We start from the raw sequence: 21563 nt of genomic DNA, 5'->3' as shown, positions 1-21563 counted from the left end.
TACCCCCTGTCTCTCATTGGTTTTTGTGTGTGATTGTTCTTTGTCATTCCGGCAGTTGCTTTGGTGTACGGGTTATTGTGTTTTCCTCCCTGTTTGGAGGTTTGTTGTTTTTGTACATTATTTACTGTGTTCAGTAAAAGTACTTTGCCAGCCGCTCTGTGTCCTGCGTTTGACTTCGCTGACCGCATACACGTCGCATGACATTCGAGGGCATTATCACTTTTCTACAACGGGTTACCAACATATTTAAATAATGATTGACATATTTTCATTTAAAATGTTATTTTGAAAAATGTATTCATACTATTTCATCCTTCCACAAGATATAGTCCCAACACAAATCTAGGGTTGCTACCCAAGCTGGCTGGTCGGTCATTCATTCTATCGGTTCGGTTGCTAGAGACGCGACCCAGACGTTCAGTCTTTTTTTGTTCTGTATCTATGGACGCGACCCAGTCATTCGTTCTGAATCTTTCATTGCCATACTGGCTGGCAACTTTCTTATCCCTTGCTTGCTAGCTAGCCAACTACGGCTAACTTACAGTCACGTGCAGACAGAATAACAGCAAAGTAGCCGTGTTTGCATTTGTTTAAGCTGTTTTCTAGTGACATTTATTTGGATACATCCATAACAATGAGCTAATGAGGCGCGATTTCACCTGACATAGAAAATGTGCTCACTCGTCACGACACTGTTGTTCAGAGGAGCTAGCCAACAACGCAGCTAACACAATCACTTCAAACTAAAGCTGGACGTCGTTTCATTTGACCTTTTTTCAATTGACATTTCTTTTTATATATCCATAAAAATGATGCCAGCTGATTCATGATTTCGACTGGCTGAGAAACGCTGCCTGCCTGTCTTTCTCATCCCGACTCCCGACACGTTCATTAATATGGGACAGCTGGAGATCGAATTTGAATATTGAAACAATGTTACAAATGTCAAAGAGACAGACAGCAAGGTTTATACAAATCTCCGCTGTTGAAAACAAAATGTTAGTCTAAAAGAAATGTGAGACAATGTCTAGATGCTTTTTATAGTGGAGATCAAGTTTATTAAGTGCCTGGCTGGGTTGATGAGACAGTGGATTGCGCAGTCAGATGGAACAGAGTAAATAGTCATTTTAACGTCATAGATATAGCCCGTGGTAACTTGTGGAATAGACACTGACTGGAATACGGTTTTAACCAATCAGCATTCAGGATTATACCCAACCATTGTATAATACTACACAATTGCTTTTTTGCATTTGCTTGTTTTTCTTCTTGTTGATTCCTGCACTGTAATACTTTTCTGTAATCTCAACAGTAAAACACTGTAGAATGCACAGTAAAATACTGTACATGTGTTTTACAGCATTAATGCTATAGATAGCGCTGCATTATAGGTAAAATGCTGAAAAATACTGTAATTAACTGTAATTGGAAGCCTGAAAAAATGACTAACATACTGTATTTCTTTACAGTAATAGCTTAAGCCTACTGTAGATTCAAAGCTTCTTTATTGCTAGCCAACGTTTTCTTAGCTAACTTAGCTAGCTAGCAGGCTAACGTTTGCTAGCTAGCTAGCTAAACTATATATACAAATGTATGTGGACACCCCTTCAAATTAGTGGATTCGGTTATTTCAGCCATACCTGTTGCTGACAGGTGTATAAAATCGAGCACACTGTCATGCAATCTCCATAGACAAACATTGGCCTTACTGAAGAGCTCAGTGACTTTCAATGTGGAACCGTCATAGGATGCCACCTTTCCAACAAGTCAGTTTGTCAAATTTATGCCCTGCTAGAATTGACCCGGTCAACTGTAAGTGCTGTTATTGTGAAGTGGAAACTTCTAGGAGCAACAACAGCTCAGCCGCGAAGTGATAGGCCACACAAGCTCACAGAACATGCTGAAGCACGTAGCTTGTAAAAACCGTCTGTCCTCGGTTGCAACACTCACTGCCAAGTTCCAAACTGCCTCTGGAAGCAACGTCACCACAATAACTTTTCGTCGGGAGCTTCATGAAATGGGTTTCCATGGCCGAGCAGCTGCACACAAGCCTAAGATCACTGATGTCAAGCGTCGGCTGGAGTGGTGTAAAGCTCGCCGCCTTTGTACTCTGCAGCAGAGGAAATGCTTTCTCTGGAGTGATGAATCATGCTTCACCATCTGGCATTCCGACGCACAAATCTGGGTTTGGCGGATGCCAGGAGAACGCTACCTGCCAACTTTAAAGTTCGGTGGAGGAGGAACAATGGTCTGTGGCTGTTTTTCATGGTTCGGGCTAGGCCCGTTATTTCCAGTGAAGGGAAATGCTAACACTACAGCATACAATGACATCCAGATGATTCTTCTGGCAACAGTTTAGGGAAGGCCCTTTCCTGTTTCAGCAGGAATGCCTCCGTGCACAAAGTGAGGTCCATAAATTTGTTATTTAACATTGTTATCAGGAAGTACTCCAAAAGCATGGAAATCTGCAAATTTGCTGCCACTCCATAAGGGTGGGTATACAAATGATCTTAACAACTATCGCCACATTTCAAGACTAGCTAAGATTTTTGAATCCTTGGTTAATGTAAAACTTTGTTCCTTTTTATCTGATAATTGTATTTTTAATATAAACCAATCAGGGTTTTGGCCTGGGCATAGTACTACCACAGCAACCACGCTAATTGTTAATGATCTTGTCAATGCCTTGGATGCTAAAAAGAGCTGTGCTGCCTTGTTTATTGACCTGTCAAAGGCGTTCAACACTATTGATTATTCTGTTTTGCTGAAGTAGTTATCAAAAATAGGCCTGGGATATACAGCCTGTTTATGGTTTCAGAATGATCTTAGCGACAGAACTCAGGCCATCTTCACAGATGGGGTTAAATCTGAATTTCTTGAGATTCAAAAAGGTGTTCCTCAGGGTTCAATTTTGGGTCCATTATCGTTCACCTTGTATATTAATGACATAGGAAATACTGTTAATACTTGAAACATTAATCTCTATGCAGATTACACCGTTTTGTATTCCTGTGCTATCGTGAACTTATGCATGACTTTGATTCAATTCAGAAATCACCAAATTAGTGTTAAATACAAGTAAAACCAAGCTCATGCTGTTCTCTAGGTCACGAAATGTTGACCTTGAGCACCTGCATATTTGCGTTACAAATGGAGGCCAAATTGAGCTTGTTTCTCAATATAAGTACCTGGATGTCTGGATTGATGACAAGTTGTCCTTTGTAGCGCATATAGAAAATCTTACTAAGAAGCTAAGATCCAAGATAGTTATTTTTTTATATCAAAATAAATCATGCATCAGTATTGAAAATAGGAGAAAGATTGTTCAAACAACGCTTCTCCCTGTATTGGATTTTGGTGATATTGTTTACATGCATGTGGCAACCTCTGTTTTGAAACCCTTGGACGCAGTCTACCATTCCGCAATAAGTTTTATCACAGGGGACAATTTTAGGACTCATCATTGTAGTCTGTATAAAAATGTGGGATGGACCTCTCTGTCTGTAAGAAGACAGCTGCATTATCTTTTATTTATTTACATAGCAATCTTACAGAAACTCCCTTCATATATAAGTTCATTAATTAAGTTAAGAATCATACGTTACCATACCCATTCTCAGGAATGGATAACACTAGATATCCCTTCAGTCTCCACAGTTTTGGGAAAATCTGGGTTTTGTTTTTTTCCCCCTAATTTGTTGAACAATCTGCAGAGTTCACTGCAGTTAGATGTGCTGGTGCCACTCAGGCAGTTAAAATTATGTGATTGCTTTTATTAAATATGTATATTTTGTTATTGTGTGCTAAATTATATTGTTTTATACACATACAGTACCTGTCAAAAGTTTGGACACACCTACTCATTCAAGGGATTTTCTTTATTTTTACTATTTTTTACATTGTAGAATAATAGTGAAGACATCAAAACTCTGAAATAACACATATGGAATCATGTAGTAACCAACAAAGTGTTAAACAAATCAAAATATATTTTATATTTGAGATTCTTCAAAGTAGCCACCCTTTGCCTTGATGACAGCTTTGCACACGCTTGGCATTCTCTCAACCAGCTTTATGAGGTATTCACCTGGAATGCATTTCAATTAACAGGTGTGCCTTGTTAAAAGTTACTTTTTGGAATTTATTTCCTTCTTAATGTGTTTGAGCCAATCAGTTGTGTTGTGACAAGGTAGGGGCGGGATACAGAAGATAGCCCTATTTGGTAAAAGACCAAGTCCATATTATGGCAAGAACAGCTCAAATAAGCAAAGAGAAACGACAGTCCATCATTACTTTAAGACATGAAGGTCAGTCAATATGGAACATTTCAATAACTTTTAAAGTGCAGTCGCAAAAACCTTCAAGCGCTATGATGAAACTGGCTTTCACGAGGACCGCCACAGGAATGGAAGATCCAGAGGATAAGTTCATTAGAGTTAAATGCACCTCAGATTGCAGCCCAAATAAATGCTTCACAGAGTTCAAGTAACAGACACATCTAAACATCAACTGCTCAGAGGAGACTGTGTGAATAATGCCTTCATGGTCGAATTGCTGCAAAGAAACCACTACTAAAGGACACTAATAAGAAGAAGGACTTGTTTGGGCCAAGAAACACGAGCAATGGACATTACAACGGTGGAAATCTGTCCTTTGGTCTGATGAGTCCAAATTTGAGATTTTTGGTTCCAGCTGCCGAGTCTTTGTGAGACGTAAAGTGGATGATCTCCGCTTTTGTGGTTCCCACCGTGAAGCATGGAGGAGGAGGTGTGATGGTGTAGGGGTGCTTTGCTGGTGACACTGTCAATGATTTATTTAGAATTCGAGGCACACTTAACCAGCATGGCTACCACATCATTCTGCAGCGATACACCATCCCATCTGGTTTGCATACCATTTGTTTTTCAACGGGACAATGACCCAAAACACACCTCCAGGCTGTGTAAGGGCTATATGATCAAGGAAAGTGATGGAGTACTGCATCAGATGACCTGGCCTCCACACTCCCCCGACTTCAACCCAATAGAGATGGTTTGGGATGAGTCGGACCGCAGAGTGAAGGAAAAGCAGCCAACAAGTGCTCAGCATATGTGGGAACTCCTTCAAGACTGTTGGAAAAGCATTCCTCATGAAGCTGGCTGAGAGAATGCCAAGAGTGTGCAAAGCTGTCATCAAGGCAAATGGTGGCTACTTTGAAGAATCTCAAATATAAAATATATTTTGATTTGTTTAAACCTTTTTTGGTTACTACATGATTCCATATGTGTTATTTCATAGTTTTGATGTCTTCACTATTATTCTACAATGTAAAAAATAGTAAAAATAAAGAAAAACCCTTGAATGAGTAGGTGTGTCCAAACTTTTGACTGGTATAATATAACTTTTGACTCTATAATATACGTTTTTGAAAGCTCATATTCTGAGCTAGGCATTAAAAAGGAATGGTCCACAGATCTAAGTGAATCTGAACAACCCTTTAACTGGAACAGAATATGGAAAAATATGACATTGGCATCCCCAAATCCGGACCATCAACTGAAAGTGGCTTGCGAAAGTATTCATCCCCCTTGGCCTTTTTCCTATTTTGTTGCCTTACAACCTGGAATTAAAATGTATTTTTTGGGGGGGGTTGTATCATTTGATTTACAAAACATGCCTACCACTTTGAATATTCAAAATATATTTTTTGTGTGAAACAAACAACAAATAAGACAAAACTTGAGCGTGCATAACTATTCACCCCCCCCCCCCCCTCTACAAAGTCAATACTTTGTAGAGCCACCTTTTGCAGCAATTACAGCTGCAAGTCTCTTGGGGTATGTCTCTATAAGCTTGGCACATCTAGCCACTGGGATTTCTGCCCATTCTTCAAGGCAAAACTGCTCCAGCTCCTTCAAGTTGGATGGGTTCAGCTGGTGTACAGCAATCTTTAAGTCATACCACAGATTCTCAATTGGATTGAGGTCTGGGCTTTGACAGGCCATTCCAAGACATTTAAGTGTTTCCCCTTAAACCACTCGAGTGTTGCTTTAGCAGTATGCTTAGGGTCATTGTCCTGCTGGAAGGTGAACCACCGTCCCAGTCTCAAATCTCTGGAAGACAAAACAGGTTTCCCTCAAGAATTTCCCTGTATTTAGTGGCATCCATCATTCCTTCAATTCTGACCAGTCTCCCAGTCCCTGCCGATGAAAAACATCCCCACAGCATGATGCTGCCACCACCATGCTTCACTGTGGGGATGATGATGAGAGGTGTTGGGTTTGCGCCAGACATAGTGTTTTCCTTGATGGCCAAAAAGCTCAATTTTAGTCTCATCTGACCAGAGTACCTTCTTCCATATGTTTGGGGAATCTCCCACATGCTTTTTGCTTATTTTTTTCTTTAAGCAATGGCTTTTTTCTGGCCTCTCATAAAGCCCAGCTCTGTGGAGTGTACGGCTTAAAGTGGTCCTATGGACAGATACTCCAATCTCCTCAGTGGAGCTTTGCAGCTCCTTCAGGGTTATCTTTGGTCTCTTTGTTGCCTCTCTGATTAATGCCCTCCTTGCCTGGTCCGTGAGTTTTGGTGGGCGGCCCTCTCTTGGCAGGTTTGTTGTGGTGCCATATTCTTTCCATTTTTAATAATGGATTTAATGTGCTCCATGGGATGTTCAAAGTTTTGGATATTTTTTTATAACCCAACCCTGATCTGTACTTTTCCTGACCTGTTTGGAGAGCCCCTTGGTCTTCATGGTGCCGCTTGCTTGGTGTTACCCCTTGCTTAGTGGTGTTGCAGACTCTGGGGCCTTTCAGAACAGGTGTATATATATATTGAGATCATGTGACAGATCATGTAACACTTAGATTGCACACAGGTAGACTTTTTTAACTAATCATGTGATTTCTGAAGGTAATTGGTTGCACCAGATCTTATTTAGGGGCTTCATAGCAAAGGGGGTGAACACATATGCACGCATCACTTTTCCGTTATTTATTTTTTATAATTTTTTGAAACCATTTTTTTTTTTCATTCCACTTCACCAATTTTGACTATTTTGTGTATGTCCGTGACATGAAATCCAAATAAAAATCATTTTAAATTACAGGTTGTAATGCAACAAAATAGGAAAAATCGCCAAGGGGGATGAATGCTTTTGCAAGGCACTGTATGCATTTTAAGTTTTTTCACAGACTGTATTTAACACCAAGGAAACGTTTCATGATGAAATTGGCCCCAACTCCCAACTGTTCACTGTGTCCCCTAAATCAGGTAGGCACATTCCTTCATATGATGTGGGAGTGCCCTGCAGTTAAATGCTTCTGGGACAAAGTTACAAAATAGATGTTGAAGTGTGTGAATGTAAATATTCAGTGCTTTGCATCTTCTACGTTATTCAACGATGATCGCTCCTTGAATCTCTCAATAAATCAGAGACGATTACTGCTGGCAGGCAGAACTGCGGCAAAAAACAATTTTGGCTCGTAGATGGAAATCATCTCACTCTCTCCCAATTCACAGGTGGATAAGGTTTCTATTAGAAGTTATAACGTTTTAATTTTAGACAGCGAGAATGAATGGTGCTAGTCAAGAAACAATTGAGGCCTGGACAAATACACTTAACTCTATAAAGAATAATCTCAACACATAAAAATAAACAACCTACCTATAAACGCAACAGGCAACAATTTCAACAATTTTACTGAGTTAGTTCATATAAGGAAATCAGTCAATTTAAGTAAATTAATTAGGCCCTTTTAATCTATGGATTTCGCTTATGCCTGCCCATACCATAAACCCACCGCCACCATGGGGCACTCTGTTCACAATGTTGACATCAGCAAACTGCTCGCCCACACAACGCCATTTCAAATCAAATCAAATCAAATCAAATTTTATTGGTCACATGCGCCGAATACAACAGGTGCAGACATTGCAGTGAAATGCTTACTTACAGCCCTTAACCAACAGTGCATTTATTTTAAACAAAAAAAGTAAGAATAAAACAACAACAACAAAAAAGTGTTGAGAAAAAAAGAGCAGAAGTAAAATAAAGTGACAGTAGGGAGGCTATATATACAGTAAAATAAAGTGACAGTAGGGAGGCTATATATACAGGGGGGTACCGTTGCAGAGTCAATGTGCGGGGGCACCGGCTAGTTGAGGTAGTTGAGGTAATATGTACATGTGGGTAGAGTTAAAGTGACTATGCATAAATACTTAACAGAGTAGCAGCAGCGTAAAAAGGATGGGGTGGGGGGGCAGTGCAAATAGTCCGGGTAGCCATGATTAGCTGTTCAGGAGTCTTATGGCTTGGGGGTAGAAGCTGTTGAGAAGTCTTTTGGACCTAGACTTGGCACTTTGTTACCGGTACCGCTTGCCGTGCGGTAGCAGAGAGAACAGTCTATGACTAGGGTGGCTGGAGTCTTTGACAATTTTGAGGGCCTTCCTCTGACACCGCCTGGTATAGAGGTCCTGGATGGCAGGGAGCTTTGCCCCAGTGATGTACTGGGCCGTACGCACTACCCTCTGTAGTGCCTTGCGGTCAGAGGCCAAGCAGTTGCCATACCAGGCGGTGATGCAACCAGTCAGGATGCTCTCGATGGTGCAGCTGTAGAATTTTTTGAGGATCTGAGGACCCATGCCAAATCTTTTTAGTCTCCTGAGGGGGAATAGGCTTTGTCGTGCCCTCTTCACGACTGTCTTGGTGTGTTTGGACCATGATAGTTCGTTGGTGATGTGGACACCAAGGAACTTGAAGCTCTCAACCTGTTCCACTACAGCCCCGTCGATGAGAATGGGGGCGTGCTCAGTCCTCTTTTTTTTCCTGTAGTCCACAATCATCTCCTTTGTCTTGGTCACGTTGAGGGAGAGGTTGTTGTCCTGGCACCACACGGCCAGATCTCTGACCTCCTCCCTATAGGCTGTCTCATCGTTGTCTGTGATCAGGCCTACCACTGTTGTGTCGTCGGCAAACTTAATGATGGTGTTGGAGTCGTGCCTGGCCATGCAGTCATGGGTGAACAGAGAGTACAGGAGGGGACTGAGCACGCACCCCTGAGGGGCCCCCGTGTTGAGGATCAGTGTGGCAGATGTGTTGTTACCTACCCTTACCATTTGTCTGCCATCTTCCCGGTACAGCTGAAACCGGGATTCATCTGTGAAGAAGGGGTGGAAAACATGGTTTCCGGTTGAGAGGGGGGGCGGGGGCAGGAGGTGGGTGGTTGGATTGACACATGTTGGATGGGTGGGATTGGGGGAATGGGGTGGGAGGTTGGGGGTGGAGGCTCACTTTGATTTATCTATTTTTTGACTAAATGTATTGTTACTTTTTGGCTCTGTGGTATGATCATGGTGATCAATGCTTTGTATTTGTGTACTTAAAAAAAGTGAGTGGCAGCCCACTGGTGGATGAGAGCTATGAAATTATATACAGTACATGTGTGTATTGTGTCTGTAGCCCCTCCCACTCTCCCCAACAAGAAAAACATTTGGTCACATTTATTTTAATTTTAATCAGCAGCCAGTCCCAAACAGATCGGTTAATCAGGGTTGACTCATTGGCTGTCACAGCCCTTGTTTGTCATTGGACGGTTCTTTGTCTTAAGCGCTTATTAGACTAACGGGACTGTGGCTGATCCATCACACACGCACACACACCGGCTGAAAGGAACACAGCAGAGCAGGATTCATTAGGTATTGTTCTCTGGAACACATTGGGGAACAAAGAGCAGCCTAGTGATGCCAACAGTTAGCATCCAAGCTAATAAATCAGCTTTCACTCTAATGACTCCGCCATGTAGCATTTAGGCACTCCGGTATTTAGCGATCAAGCTAATCTCTCAGGTTTCTAGTATTGACTCAAGTACTTAGCATGCAGGCTTACACATCAACAAGGAAAAATTCAAGCTAATAGATTACGCATTGACTCAGGTATTTAGCCTACAAGCTAATCACTGGGGTACGTAGCATTCGGGCTAATAAAAACTAATTTGCTATTCAGACTAATGAAGGAGCTTAGTGCTGTTCCACTGAGGAATGGCATTATTGCTCTCTGTTTACTCACTTCATTTTCTGGCAGGAAACACACACAAACACACACACACGTACAGTAGAGTAAAAAGAAACAGCTTGTGTGACTCATGAGATAAATGATTAAGCGAGTTCAAACTCTGTGTAGGCATCAAAAGATGGTGTTAGAACATGCATGTGTGTATGTGTGTGTGTCGCTGGTGATTTAGAGTCTGTGTAGGGCTAGAACAAAACTGTACTGTGTGGTGGTGCCTCAGGAGAGAGTTGAGAAACAGTGATTTAGTGCTAAGTATGCAACTGAACTAGAGCAGAAAAATGAATGAGAAGAACTCACTGCTCCACACACAAACACACACGCACGCGCACATTTACGCACACACATACACATATACACACGCATACACAGGCACACACACACAGAGTAGGGTAATTATAAGTAATTATTCTCTAATTTTGCTAGGTCTGCGTGGTTCAGTGTTCAGGCTGTTGAGGCAGTTCACTGCTTCACTCATTACAGGATAAACAAAACACATCTACATACCTCCCTCCTCTCTCTCAGTAATAATTAAAAAGGGGAGGAGGAGGAGGAGTGAAAGATGAGAGGAGGGCTTGAGAGAGGAATGCAGCTAAAGCAGTTTCTCACTCCTCAAATTCAGCTTACTCCACAACACGCATGCAATCACGCCACACATTCACGCACGCACGCACGCACACACACACACACACACACACACACACACACACACACACACACACTACACCAGGTTCCCAATCAGGGGTACTAGGATTTGAGAAGACTAATGAGACCATAGGCCTACTGGTAAAATGCACATGAGGGGGTACTTCAGGGGTTCTCCAGGCAGAGCAAAATTCAGTTGGTGGTACAGTAGCTTCAAGTTTCAAGTTTTACTAGTCGTATGCATGGAATACACATGGTATACACTGTCCAATGAAATGCTTACTCTAGGTTCCTTCTCGACAATGCAACAACAATAAAAAATTATAAAAGATAAGAATACAAACATGAAGTAAATGGCTCAGTAGAATATAATAATTTTTTTTGCATAAGTATAATACAGGAAGGCACAATTTATAGTCCAAAGTTTACATGTGTTTTGGGGAAGAAGGGATTGGGGGACAAGTGTTTAAATTATGCAGTATTTAGCAATCATAATAAGAGTCTGGTAGCAGTTGTGATGTGTGTGTAGCATGAGTTTATATGTGTCTGTGTGTGTACAGTGCCTTCAGAAAGTATTCACACCCCTTGACTTTTTCCACATTTTGTTGTGTTACAGCCTGAAAGGCAACTATTGGTAGATGGGTAAAAAAAAAAAATATATATATTTTTTGAATATTCATTTGAGCATGGTGAAGTTATTAAGTACACTTTGGATGGTGTACAGTGCATTTGGAAAGTATTCAGACCCCTTGACCTTTCCCAAATTTGGTTAGGTTACAGCCTTATTCTAAAATTGATTAAATAGTTTTTTCCCCTCATCAATCTACACACCATACCCCATAATGACAAAGCAAAAACCGTTTTTTAGAAATTTTTGCAAATGTATTAAAAATACAAAACTGAAATATCACATTTACATAAGTATTCAGACCGTTTACTCAGTACTTTGTTGAAGCACCTTTGGCAGCGATTACAGCCTCAAGTCTTCTTGGGTATGACTCTACATGCTTGGCACACCTGTATTTGGGGAGTTTCTCCCATTCTTCTCTGTAGATCCTTTCATGCTCTGTCAGGTTAGATGTGGAGCAATGCTGCACAGCTATTTTCAGGTCTCTCCAGAGATGTTTGATCGGGTTGAAGTCCAGGCTCTGGCTGGGCCACTCAAGGACATTAAGAGACTTGTCCCGAAGCCACTCCTTCGTTGTGTTGGCTGTGTGCTTAGAGTCATTGTCATGTTGGAAGGTAAACCTTCACCCCAGTCTGAGGTCCTGAGCGCTCTGGAGCAGGTTTTCATCAAGGATCTCTCTGTATTTTGCTCTATTCATCTTTGCCTCGATCCTGACTAGTCTCCCAGTTCCTGCCACTGAAAAACATCACCACAGCATGATGCTGCCATCACCATGCTTCACCGTAGGGATGGTGCCAGGTTTCCTCCAGACGTGACGCTTGGCTTTCAGGCCAAAGAGTGAAATCTTGGTTAAATCAGACCAGAGAATCTTGTTTCTCATGGTCTGAGAGTCTTTAGGTGCCTTTTACTGAGGAGTGGTTTCCGTCTGGCCACTCTACCATAAAGGCCTGATTGGTGACGAGTGCTGCAGAGATGGTTGTCCTTCTGGAAGGTTCTCCCATCTCCACCAAGGAACTCTAGAGCGCTATCAGAGTGACCATCGGGTTCTTGATCACCTCCCTGACCAAGGCCCTTCTCCCCCGATTGCTGTTTGGCGGGCGCACAGCTCTTGGAAGGGTCTTGGTGGTTCAAAACTTCTTCCATTTAAGAATGATGGAGGCCACTGTGTTTCTGGGGACCTTCAATGCTGCAGAAATGTTTCGGTATCCTTCCCCAGATCTGTGCCTTGACACAATCCTGTCTCGGAGCTCTATGGACAATTCCTTCGACCTCATGGCTTGGTTTTTGTTCTTAAATAGGCAGGTGTGTGCCTTTCCAAATCATGTCCATGTTGTAGAAACATCTCAAGAATGATAAATGGAAACAGGATGCAACTGAGCTCAATTTCGAGTCTCATAGCAAAGGGTCTGAATACCTATGTAAATAAGGTATTTTTGTTTTTAAATTCTTTATACATTTGCAAACATTTCTAAAAACCTGTTTTTGTTTTGTGATTATGGGGTATTGTGTGTAGTTTGCTGAGGATTATTATTTTTAAATACATTTTAGAATAAGGCTGTAACATAACACAATGTGGAAAAAGTCAAGGGGTCTGAATACTTTCTGAAGGCACTGTATCAATACACTCAGTCACTACAAAGATGCAGCCGTCCTTCCTAACTCATTTGACGGAAAGTAAGGAAACCACTCCGGTATTTCACCATGAGGCCAATGGTGACTTTAAAAGAGTTACAGAGTTTAATGGCTGTGATAGGAGAAAACAGGATGGATCAACAAAATTGTTGTTACTCCACAATACTAACTTAATTGACAGAGTGAAAAAAAGGAAGCCTGTACTGAATACCAATATATTACAAAACATGCATCCTGTTTGCAACAAGGCACTAAAGTAATACTGCAAAAAATGTGGCAAAGCAATTAACTTTTTGTCCTGAATACAAATTGTTATGTTTGGGGCAAATCCAATACAACACATTACTGAGTATCACACTCCATATTGTCAAGCATAGTGGCGGCTGCATTATGTTATGGGTATGCTTGTAATCATTAAGGACTGGAGAGTTTTCCAGGATAAAAAAATTAACAGAATGGAGCTAAGCACAGGCAAAATCCTAGAGGAAACCTGGTTCAGTCTGCCTTCCAACAGACACTGGGAGATGAACTAACCTTTCAGCAGGACAATAACCTAAAACACAATACCAAATCTACACCGGAGTTACTTACCAAGAAGACATTGAATGTTCTTCAGTGGCCGAGTTACAGTTTTGACTTAAATCTGCTGGGCAATATTTGAAAATGGTTATCTAGCAATGAGCTTGAAGAACTTTAAAATTAATAATGGACATATTGTACAATCCAGCTGTGCAAAGCTCTTAGAGACTTATCCAGAAAGACTCACAGCTGTAATCGCTGCCAAAGGTGATTCTAACGTATTGACGGTGTGAATACTTATGTAAATGAGATTTTTCTGTATTTCATTTTCAATAGATTTGTTAAAATGTGTAAAAACATGTTTTTACTTTGTCATTATGGGGTACTGTGTGTAGATGTGTGAGAAAAAAAACGATTTAAGCAATTTTTTATTCAGGCTGTAACAACAAAATGTTGAATAAGTCAAGGGGTATGAATACTTTCTGAAGGCACTGTATGTATGTGAGTGGGTGTGTGTGTGTATATCTGTGTGGGTGTGTGCGTGAGTGAGTGCATGTGTGCAATGGTGCAGTCAGTGCTGGTGGTCAGTCCAGTTAAAGTGTTCAGCAGTCTGATGGCTTGTAGACCGAAAAAGGTTGGGAACCACTGCTCTACACAAACACCAACATTCACCCTCTGCACACACACAAAGACACACGCAAGCACGCACATGCAGATTGTGTATTTCTTCCTCTAGCAAACTGAGCCACTGTAATTTAAAGTATTTTAACTTTGAACTAACATTGAGCTAATTTGAACTAGAATTGAACTTACAGTACATTCAGCTAATGTAGACCTGAACTGAAGTTGAAATAACATTGACTTGGAGACGTATAAATGTGTAGACCAGGAATGTAAAACCCAGGGATGTGGTGGAGGCTAAACTCATAACAATTTTCATGTCCATGTTTATAGTCTTTCCATAGCTATAAGGCCAAATTAGCATTGTGAGAATTGGTGTTTTCGTTACCTACTTCCTGTCATCATGACTGGGGTGTTGACTGAGCGTTCTGATGTTAGCCAGGCTGGTGGTCAGCTAATAATATCAGTTCTCTCCTGAGCAATATTTGTGAGCCCACAGAAAGAGAGAGAAAGAGAGAGAGAGAGAGAGAGAGAGAGAGAGACTCGCACATTTAATCAGAGGTAGTGTTGGAAGCGAAACAGTGACTTTACATAAATTACCCACCTGTAAGCTGAACGCCCCCGCAATGAAGACTCCTCAATAGTGTGTGTGTGTGTGTGTGTTTTGGAATGGAGTGTAGCAATGAGGAGGCCAGAGGTTGGTGGATTAGCTCTCTGATGAGCAATGGGATTGGTGAGCTGAGACTTACAGGAACTGGCAAGGTGAGGTTGGAGGATTGCAATACAGCTGACCACACACATACCGGTCAGGTGAGGTTGGAGGATTGCAATACAGCTGACCACACACATACCGGTCAGTTGAGAGGGGAGGATTGCAATACAGCTGACCACACACATACCAGTCAGGTGAGTGGGGAGGATTGTAGGAGAGGAGAAAGGGGGGAGGAGGAGGAGAAAGGTGAGGAGAGGGGATGATAGAGAAGCCAGGATAGGAGAGGATATGGGTTTGATGGAGTAGAAAAGAGATGGGAGGAGAGGAGAGGGGAGGGGGAGGTTGAATCAGTAACTGTAAGTATGACTGCAGGTGGAATCAGTCTTACATACAGAAACCTTGTTTCAGAGCCTCATACATAAACATGGAGCCTTGTCACCTGCTTCACTAAACCTCTAAGGTACCATACCCCTCTACACACACACACACACACACACACACACACACACACACACACACATCAAAGTAGCGAGTCACCAGCAGAATATAATGTGTTTTGTCAGGTCTAGTGTGAATGCTTGATAATGTGTAGTCACCTGTTAAAAGTAAGGCAACATTGTTGCTGGAATTGAAAATGAAATGGTATATGTCTTTGCTTTTGATTTGATGTTCTAAGAATGGTTTAATGGCTGCTGTCTTGGGTTCCATCCCAAAGCTAAACAGCTCCTAATACCTCTGTTTCTCTCTAACACACACACATGCACACGCTCGCTCTCTCACTCACTAATGGTTTCTTGTGTTCCAGGGGAGGACTTCTATGAGCTGTCGCCCTATGAGCTCCACGAATTCTCAGAAGACTTTAGACATGCCTCCATCATCTCAGGTACCACTGGATGTGTGTGTGTGTAGTCTATGTCCAGGCAGGTCACACCAGATCGACTTCAGTATTCCACATTTGTCCAGTCCCCAGGACGTCGGGAGATGAATACCGTCCACTAGGGGCAACGTGAGCACCTATTACCATCTAGTAGGCTCCTGGCTTGCTAGGTCATTGTGGTTGTAGAGGAAGGGCTTTAACTGCACACTCTGGCTCCAAGGATTGTGGGTTCAATCCCAAACCTTAACCCTTACATTAATCAGTCAGAATTAATGCCTAAACTTAACTGTCGAAATTTGACGTTTAGCCCCGCCCTGGACAAATGTTGAATACTGAAGTCAGACCATTATACCTTGTTGCTATGTCTGTTACAGTAACAGGGTTGGTGTGTGTGAGTCTGTTTCTGATACGGAGGGTCTACTTAGAATACAAATCTCCCCTGTTGATTGAGATGAACGAACAGAAGCTATTCTCTGAATGTGTGTGTGTGTCTATAACTGAAGCTATCCTCCATCCTGGCACGAAAAGCTATTTTCTTTCCAATTTCATTTTGCGCCAGTTCACATTTCTCATTATTTAAAGCACTGAGAAGTAATCTGCAGCTTCTCTAGGAGACATACGAGCTTCACTGTAGAATAAATATCCACCACACACACACACACACACACTCCACCATTGCTTGGTATATGTGGAAGAGAGAGAGTGTTTATATTTTATATAATTTGTGTATTCCCTCTCAGTTCATCAAAGACAAACACGCTATCTGACGATTGATCATACTTCATTTGAACTCTCTCTCTCTGTTTCTGTATTTCACACAGACTCCTGAGCCTTTAGGGCTGAGGGATGGGGCTGAAGAAATGTAACCACTTTCAAATTCATGGTCAGAGCTATGGATACAAGGACTGACCATTCATCATATCACAATTATAGTTTTCACCATGTTTTGAGGTTATACAGTGTGTTTACATTCACATTGTTTACAAACAATGGAGTAAAACAAACATATTTTGGGTTCTTGACGGGGTATGACAGTCCAACTAAGCTCATGAGACATATTTTTCAAGAATCAATGGATAGATATTATTAATTAATTTAAAGGGGAATTTCACCCTAGGGGACCCAGTTTTTTTTTTCAAATCATGTCCGAGGGATTTCTAAGTCAGTGAGATGTGTTTCACACATAATTGGCCACGAAGAGGGCTGGACTGGGCTTCACGTGCCGAACAATACACCATATGATGACTTCCGGCGTATTGAGGGGGGGTGAGATCTGAAAACAAATGTAGTCCTGCTTTGTGGCATTTCGCGAAGCCTCTATGTTATACCGATCGCACTATTTAAAAAAAATGTGTGTGTAGATATGGTTGTCCTTGTTCTATAGAGCCATTGTACGTCTTTCAGTGATGTTCCTATCAGCAGAGTCATTGCTAAATATACAAGGTGACATATTTTTTCCAGTCTCTGAAAGTCTATAACCCAAAATGGGCTTTTTTTAAAGGGATGCGGACACTTTACAGCCCGAAACCTACGCTACCTACTTAAGTTAGCTGGTGCTCTATCTATATCGACTGAATGGGTGCCACTAGTGTATTATTTGTTCAATATTTTAAAACGTTTAGTGGTGATACATACAAACAATTACAACTGTTCTTTAGTTCCAAAAGCCTGTGGCATTTTCTTTTTAAAATTCGCAATCGCCATTCTGCTTGCTCCTAGCCGAGAATGGTAACTTCCGGTTGAAGTTGCTGTACCGCAATAGTGGATACTCAGACTGCTCTCAGGGCAGATCTGCCAGTTTTGACTAGCAGAAGTGACTTTTCGTAGCAGGATAGGTGAACTTAAGCAGCAGTTTAGGATAATTAATGTGGCAGGTTAGGAGAATTAGGTTAAGGTTATGAAAAGGGTTAGGGTTAGCTAAAATTGTCTCTGATGCAACCAAAAAATATCTAGCTACAACCAGGCTTGCTCTAATAACAGTCTTTGTTTCCACTAATGCGATTCTGCGTTGGAATTGGGCACTTCAACTTCTTATGTGGGGTTTAAGAGGTGCCACCACCTACTGTACATAGTGTGGATTTCTCTATTGGCAGGATTGAGAGTATGAGTCATAGATTGTAGCCTACAGTATATCAAAAACCTTAATGCAAATTACATTACTTTGGCAAAGGAGGGTAAAAAGTGGGTATATTAAGTTTAGTCTCCATTGTTATCGGTCACAGTTCAAAAGTCTAACATCCTCCAAATGAAATGGCCAAGGATTTCAACATTTTAGCAATGCAGACTTCATTGAAAGACTTGCAAGCAGCAATATTGGATTGGACAAGATCATCTATGACAGTGCAACATCCAAACATGTCCATCATTTGACAAAGAAGCAAACAACAACGAGATATAACAATTCAAGTTCTGTCAATGACGTTTGGCTTTTGATTTGATGTGATTGGTGTGAAGCCAAAATCGGCTTTTGTTGACACTTTTTGGTGAGCCAGGACCATTCACAGTTGAGCTCACTCAGTTTAGCTCAACGCTGATTGGCTATTATTGTATTTTAAAAAATATCAAGGGAGGCCAAATTATTGCTGGCTTCCCTTGCATTCAATGCTATGGGTAGCACCAATGTCATACTCTGTTTGGTCAGACAGCATCAGATAGATGACAGAGGGGCACTGTTTTGCTTGCTCGGATGCTTTCTCCAGTGAGATACATTCAGCCTCTTGCAAATTGAAGGAATGGGATCCATGAATACACGCCACTGGTCATGCTTACTGTAAATTGAGCTCTCTTAGCCATCAGCTTGTAAATATTTTTGCGAACTTACCTTCACCTCTGGTGGAATCAGATTCCGTACCACCTACAACAAAATACACAATTTAACCACCCCATTAATTGTATTGATCTCTCTTAGACTTAGCGTAGCACACCTAACATGGACATTTCAATATTGTCCATTTTTTTGCCCATCACCTCATTCATGGGGTACCATGGTCCTGCCGTTAACATGCCATTTTCCCTCACACAGCCCACCCGCCTTTGACAGTAATTAACAGTCATCAACTCTTTTCTTCAAGTGGGTTAGGCAGTTTAGGGAGTGACATCTTTTAACAAAGCAAAACCCTTTATTGATAGAAAGGAACAGTTTGTATTGCCTTGAAAATATAGTATATTAAATCAAATGGCAAAATGGAGGCTATATTGGGGCATAATCTATATATCATTAATTAACTTCAACTGAAAATTATTAGGGGTATCCTCGATGATTTTAAATGCATTATGTCAAGATGTGTGGTTGTATTGTGTTTTTAAAATTGGCAAATAAATCAAATCAAATTAAAATTACAACAAATGTAAGGTATTTATAGAAACAACAAAAACAGCTTGCAGCCTCTGGCTGGCTGTGGTTAGCTGGAAGGTGATTGGCCCATTTGAGATTAGAGAAATTCCTTGCTATTGTCTTTCAAATTAACTCATGGCTAGATGGCTGGCCGAGGGCTTATAGCTGTCCTCTGAGTGGAGGCTAAATGGCAGAGATTCAAAAGCGGCCTGCCAAGGGCTTATAGCGGTCCTATGAGTGGGGGCTACCCGCCAGAGATGCAAATCACATCTTGAACGGCAAATTCCGCTCGCCCGCTGGTGGTAGGAATTTATAGCCTTGGGAAGGTGGAAAATAGCAAGCGGGAGGAAATATTTTGCTGTCTGGGTAGGCAAAATTGATTGACAGTGTGTATCCAAAAGATAGCTATGTGATTTAGCTGATGGCTTTCGGAATTCAACCCAGCACTGTAGCTAGCTAGCTAACATTAGGTTACCTCTAATCGAGAACATTCTGTCTTGTTGTGATGGAAAAAAACGATGGTATCGCATTACTTCTCAGCTGGCATCAAAGTGTATTCCCAGTCAGTTCAGCCTACAAACCCCTCTGATAATTTTTGGTCACAGTAAGCATCATTCTTGATAGCCGCAAGCCATTGGCAGCATCGGGGTAAATCTCCGGTAGGTAGAACGGTGAAAGATAACTCCTTTTTGTGCTTGTTTGTAATTAGCACAGCCAGGCACAGAACACCACACGGGCATGATGACAAACATTAGTGAAAAACAAGCCAAAAAATAATTATTTTTGCCTAGAGAAGTTCAAAGGTTACTGTGTGTTGTTCATTCAAAGTAAACAATGCCATCTAAATTCACGTTTGTGGCCACGCCCCCTCTACCTAGCGGGGCGGTATCTGCATTCGCTATTTTTGGTTCACTATAAGCAAGCGAATTTACAGGAAGTCTAAAGTTCCTGATTCTACCAGTGACAATAAAAAGTGCTCGTTCTAACTTATGGTGTGGATAATTTTGATGTTTATGACAAAAACGTAATGTTGTTAATATAGTATGCAGTGGCAGAGCCAGGGTGAAATGTCCCTTTAAGTGTCAAAAAATGTATATAGCGCGTGCATATTGCCCCTTTAAATGTTAGAAGACTCCAACAGCGCAATGTGTGCGTTTGTATATGTGTACGTGCAAGCCGGTGTGTGTGTGCGCGTGTGCGTGTACTTGTGTGTTGTTTAGAGTGAGGTGATGAGCTTATAGACAGAGATAAAAGGATCCTATCAGTCTGATTAGTCATTTAGCAGACGCTCTTATCCAGAGCGACTTACAGTTAGTGAGTGCATACATTCCCCCGTGGGAAACGAACCCACAACCCTGGCGTTACAAGCGCCATGCTCTCCAACTGAGCTACATGGGACATCATGTGAAGGTGCCCACTCAACCCTAGATAGTACACTATCCACTTTCCACTCACCATGCAGATATCGGCAACTGACAAAGAGACAGAGAAAGAGAGGAAAGACTGATGGACGGACCGGAAAACAGACAGACAGACAGACAGGAGGGAGAAAGAGCTGAAAGACAAAGAGAGAGAGAGAGACAGAGATAGAGAGAGGGATGGAGGCAACAAGAGAGTGAGAAAGATGCAGAGCTAGAGAGAGACAGATCGGGAGGGGAGAGAGGGAGGGAGCGTTAGATAAGAGTATGATATAGAGGAGTGTTAAATAGTGTGTGCAGAAGAAAGAGGAAGAAAGATGAGTGGAACATTAAAGGATGTCTTAGACAAGACTGTTACCAATCGATTGGCGGGAAAGGCTGAGCGTGACAGAGCGAGAGTGAGAGAGAGAGAGAGAGAGAGAGGGGGGGGGGGGGGGGGGGTGCGTGATGAAGGACATTTGAGGAGACAGCGGAGAGACAATCACCAACGAACACACGTCTTTGTCCAAAACACTGAGACGCATCAATATAGACAGCTCTGACGCAAGTATGTGTGTGAAAGAGAGGGAGAGAAAGTGTGTGTGTGTATGTGTGTGCGGTTGTGTTTGTGTGTGTGTTTATGCATAAACATTTCTCAGAAGAGAGCTGATGTGATGATTTTTGAGAGTGAGTTCAACTGGGATGCTTTGACTGTTTTTTCTGTTGGACAGAATTGGGACGAGCTGCAAGACAACCCTATGTAATAAGGCTACTCATTTTATTTTTTATTTAACATTTATTTTAACAGGGAAGACAATTATTGCGACCTAGGTGTCTTTTTCAAATGCGCCCTGTATATACGACATAAATATACTCTATCTATACACACACACATATATATATATATATATATATATATACACACTGCTCAAAAAAATAAAGTGAACACTTAAACAAGACAATGTAACTCCAAGTCAATCACACTTCTGTGAAATCAAACTGTCCACTTAGGAAGCAACACTGATTAACAATACATTTCACATGCTGTTGTGCAAATGGAATAGACAACAGGTGGAAATTATAGGCAATTAGCAAGACAACACCAATAAAGGAGTGGTTCTGCAGGTGGTGACCACAGACCACTTCTCAGTTCCTA

General features: G+C 41.6%; 1 protein-coding gene across 1 annotated transcript in view; it reads left to right on the top strand.

Annotated features, from left to right (window-relative positions):
- The window catches only part of LOC311099513 (GDNF family receptor alpha-2-like), a gene marked incomplete at its 5' end in the record, with an annotated part of 83115 nt that overhangs the window by 20439 nt on the left and 41113 nt on the right, over positions 1 to 21563 (top strand). The window contains one exon of the mRNA XM_084140213.1: positions 15605 to 15682. Coding sequence (XP_083996339.1) covers positions 15605 to 15682 — 78 coding nt within the window. The remainder of the gene's footprint in view (positions 1 to 15604; positions 15683 to 21563) is intronic.

The sequence above is a fragment of the Coregonus lavaretus genome, assembly GCF_964263955.1.
Source record: "Coregonus lavaretus genome assembly, chromosome: 24".
NCBI classification, from domain to species: domain Eukaryota; kingdom Metazoa; phylum Chordata; class Actinopteri; order Salmoniformes; family Salmonidae; genus Coregonus; species Coregonus lavaretus.
This window is presented reverse-complemented; position numbering and strand designations above follow the sequence as displayed.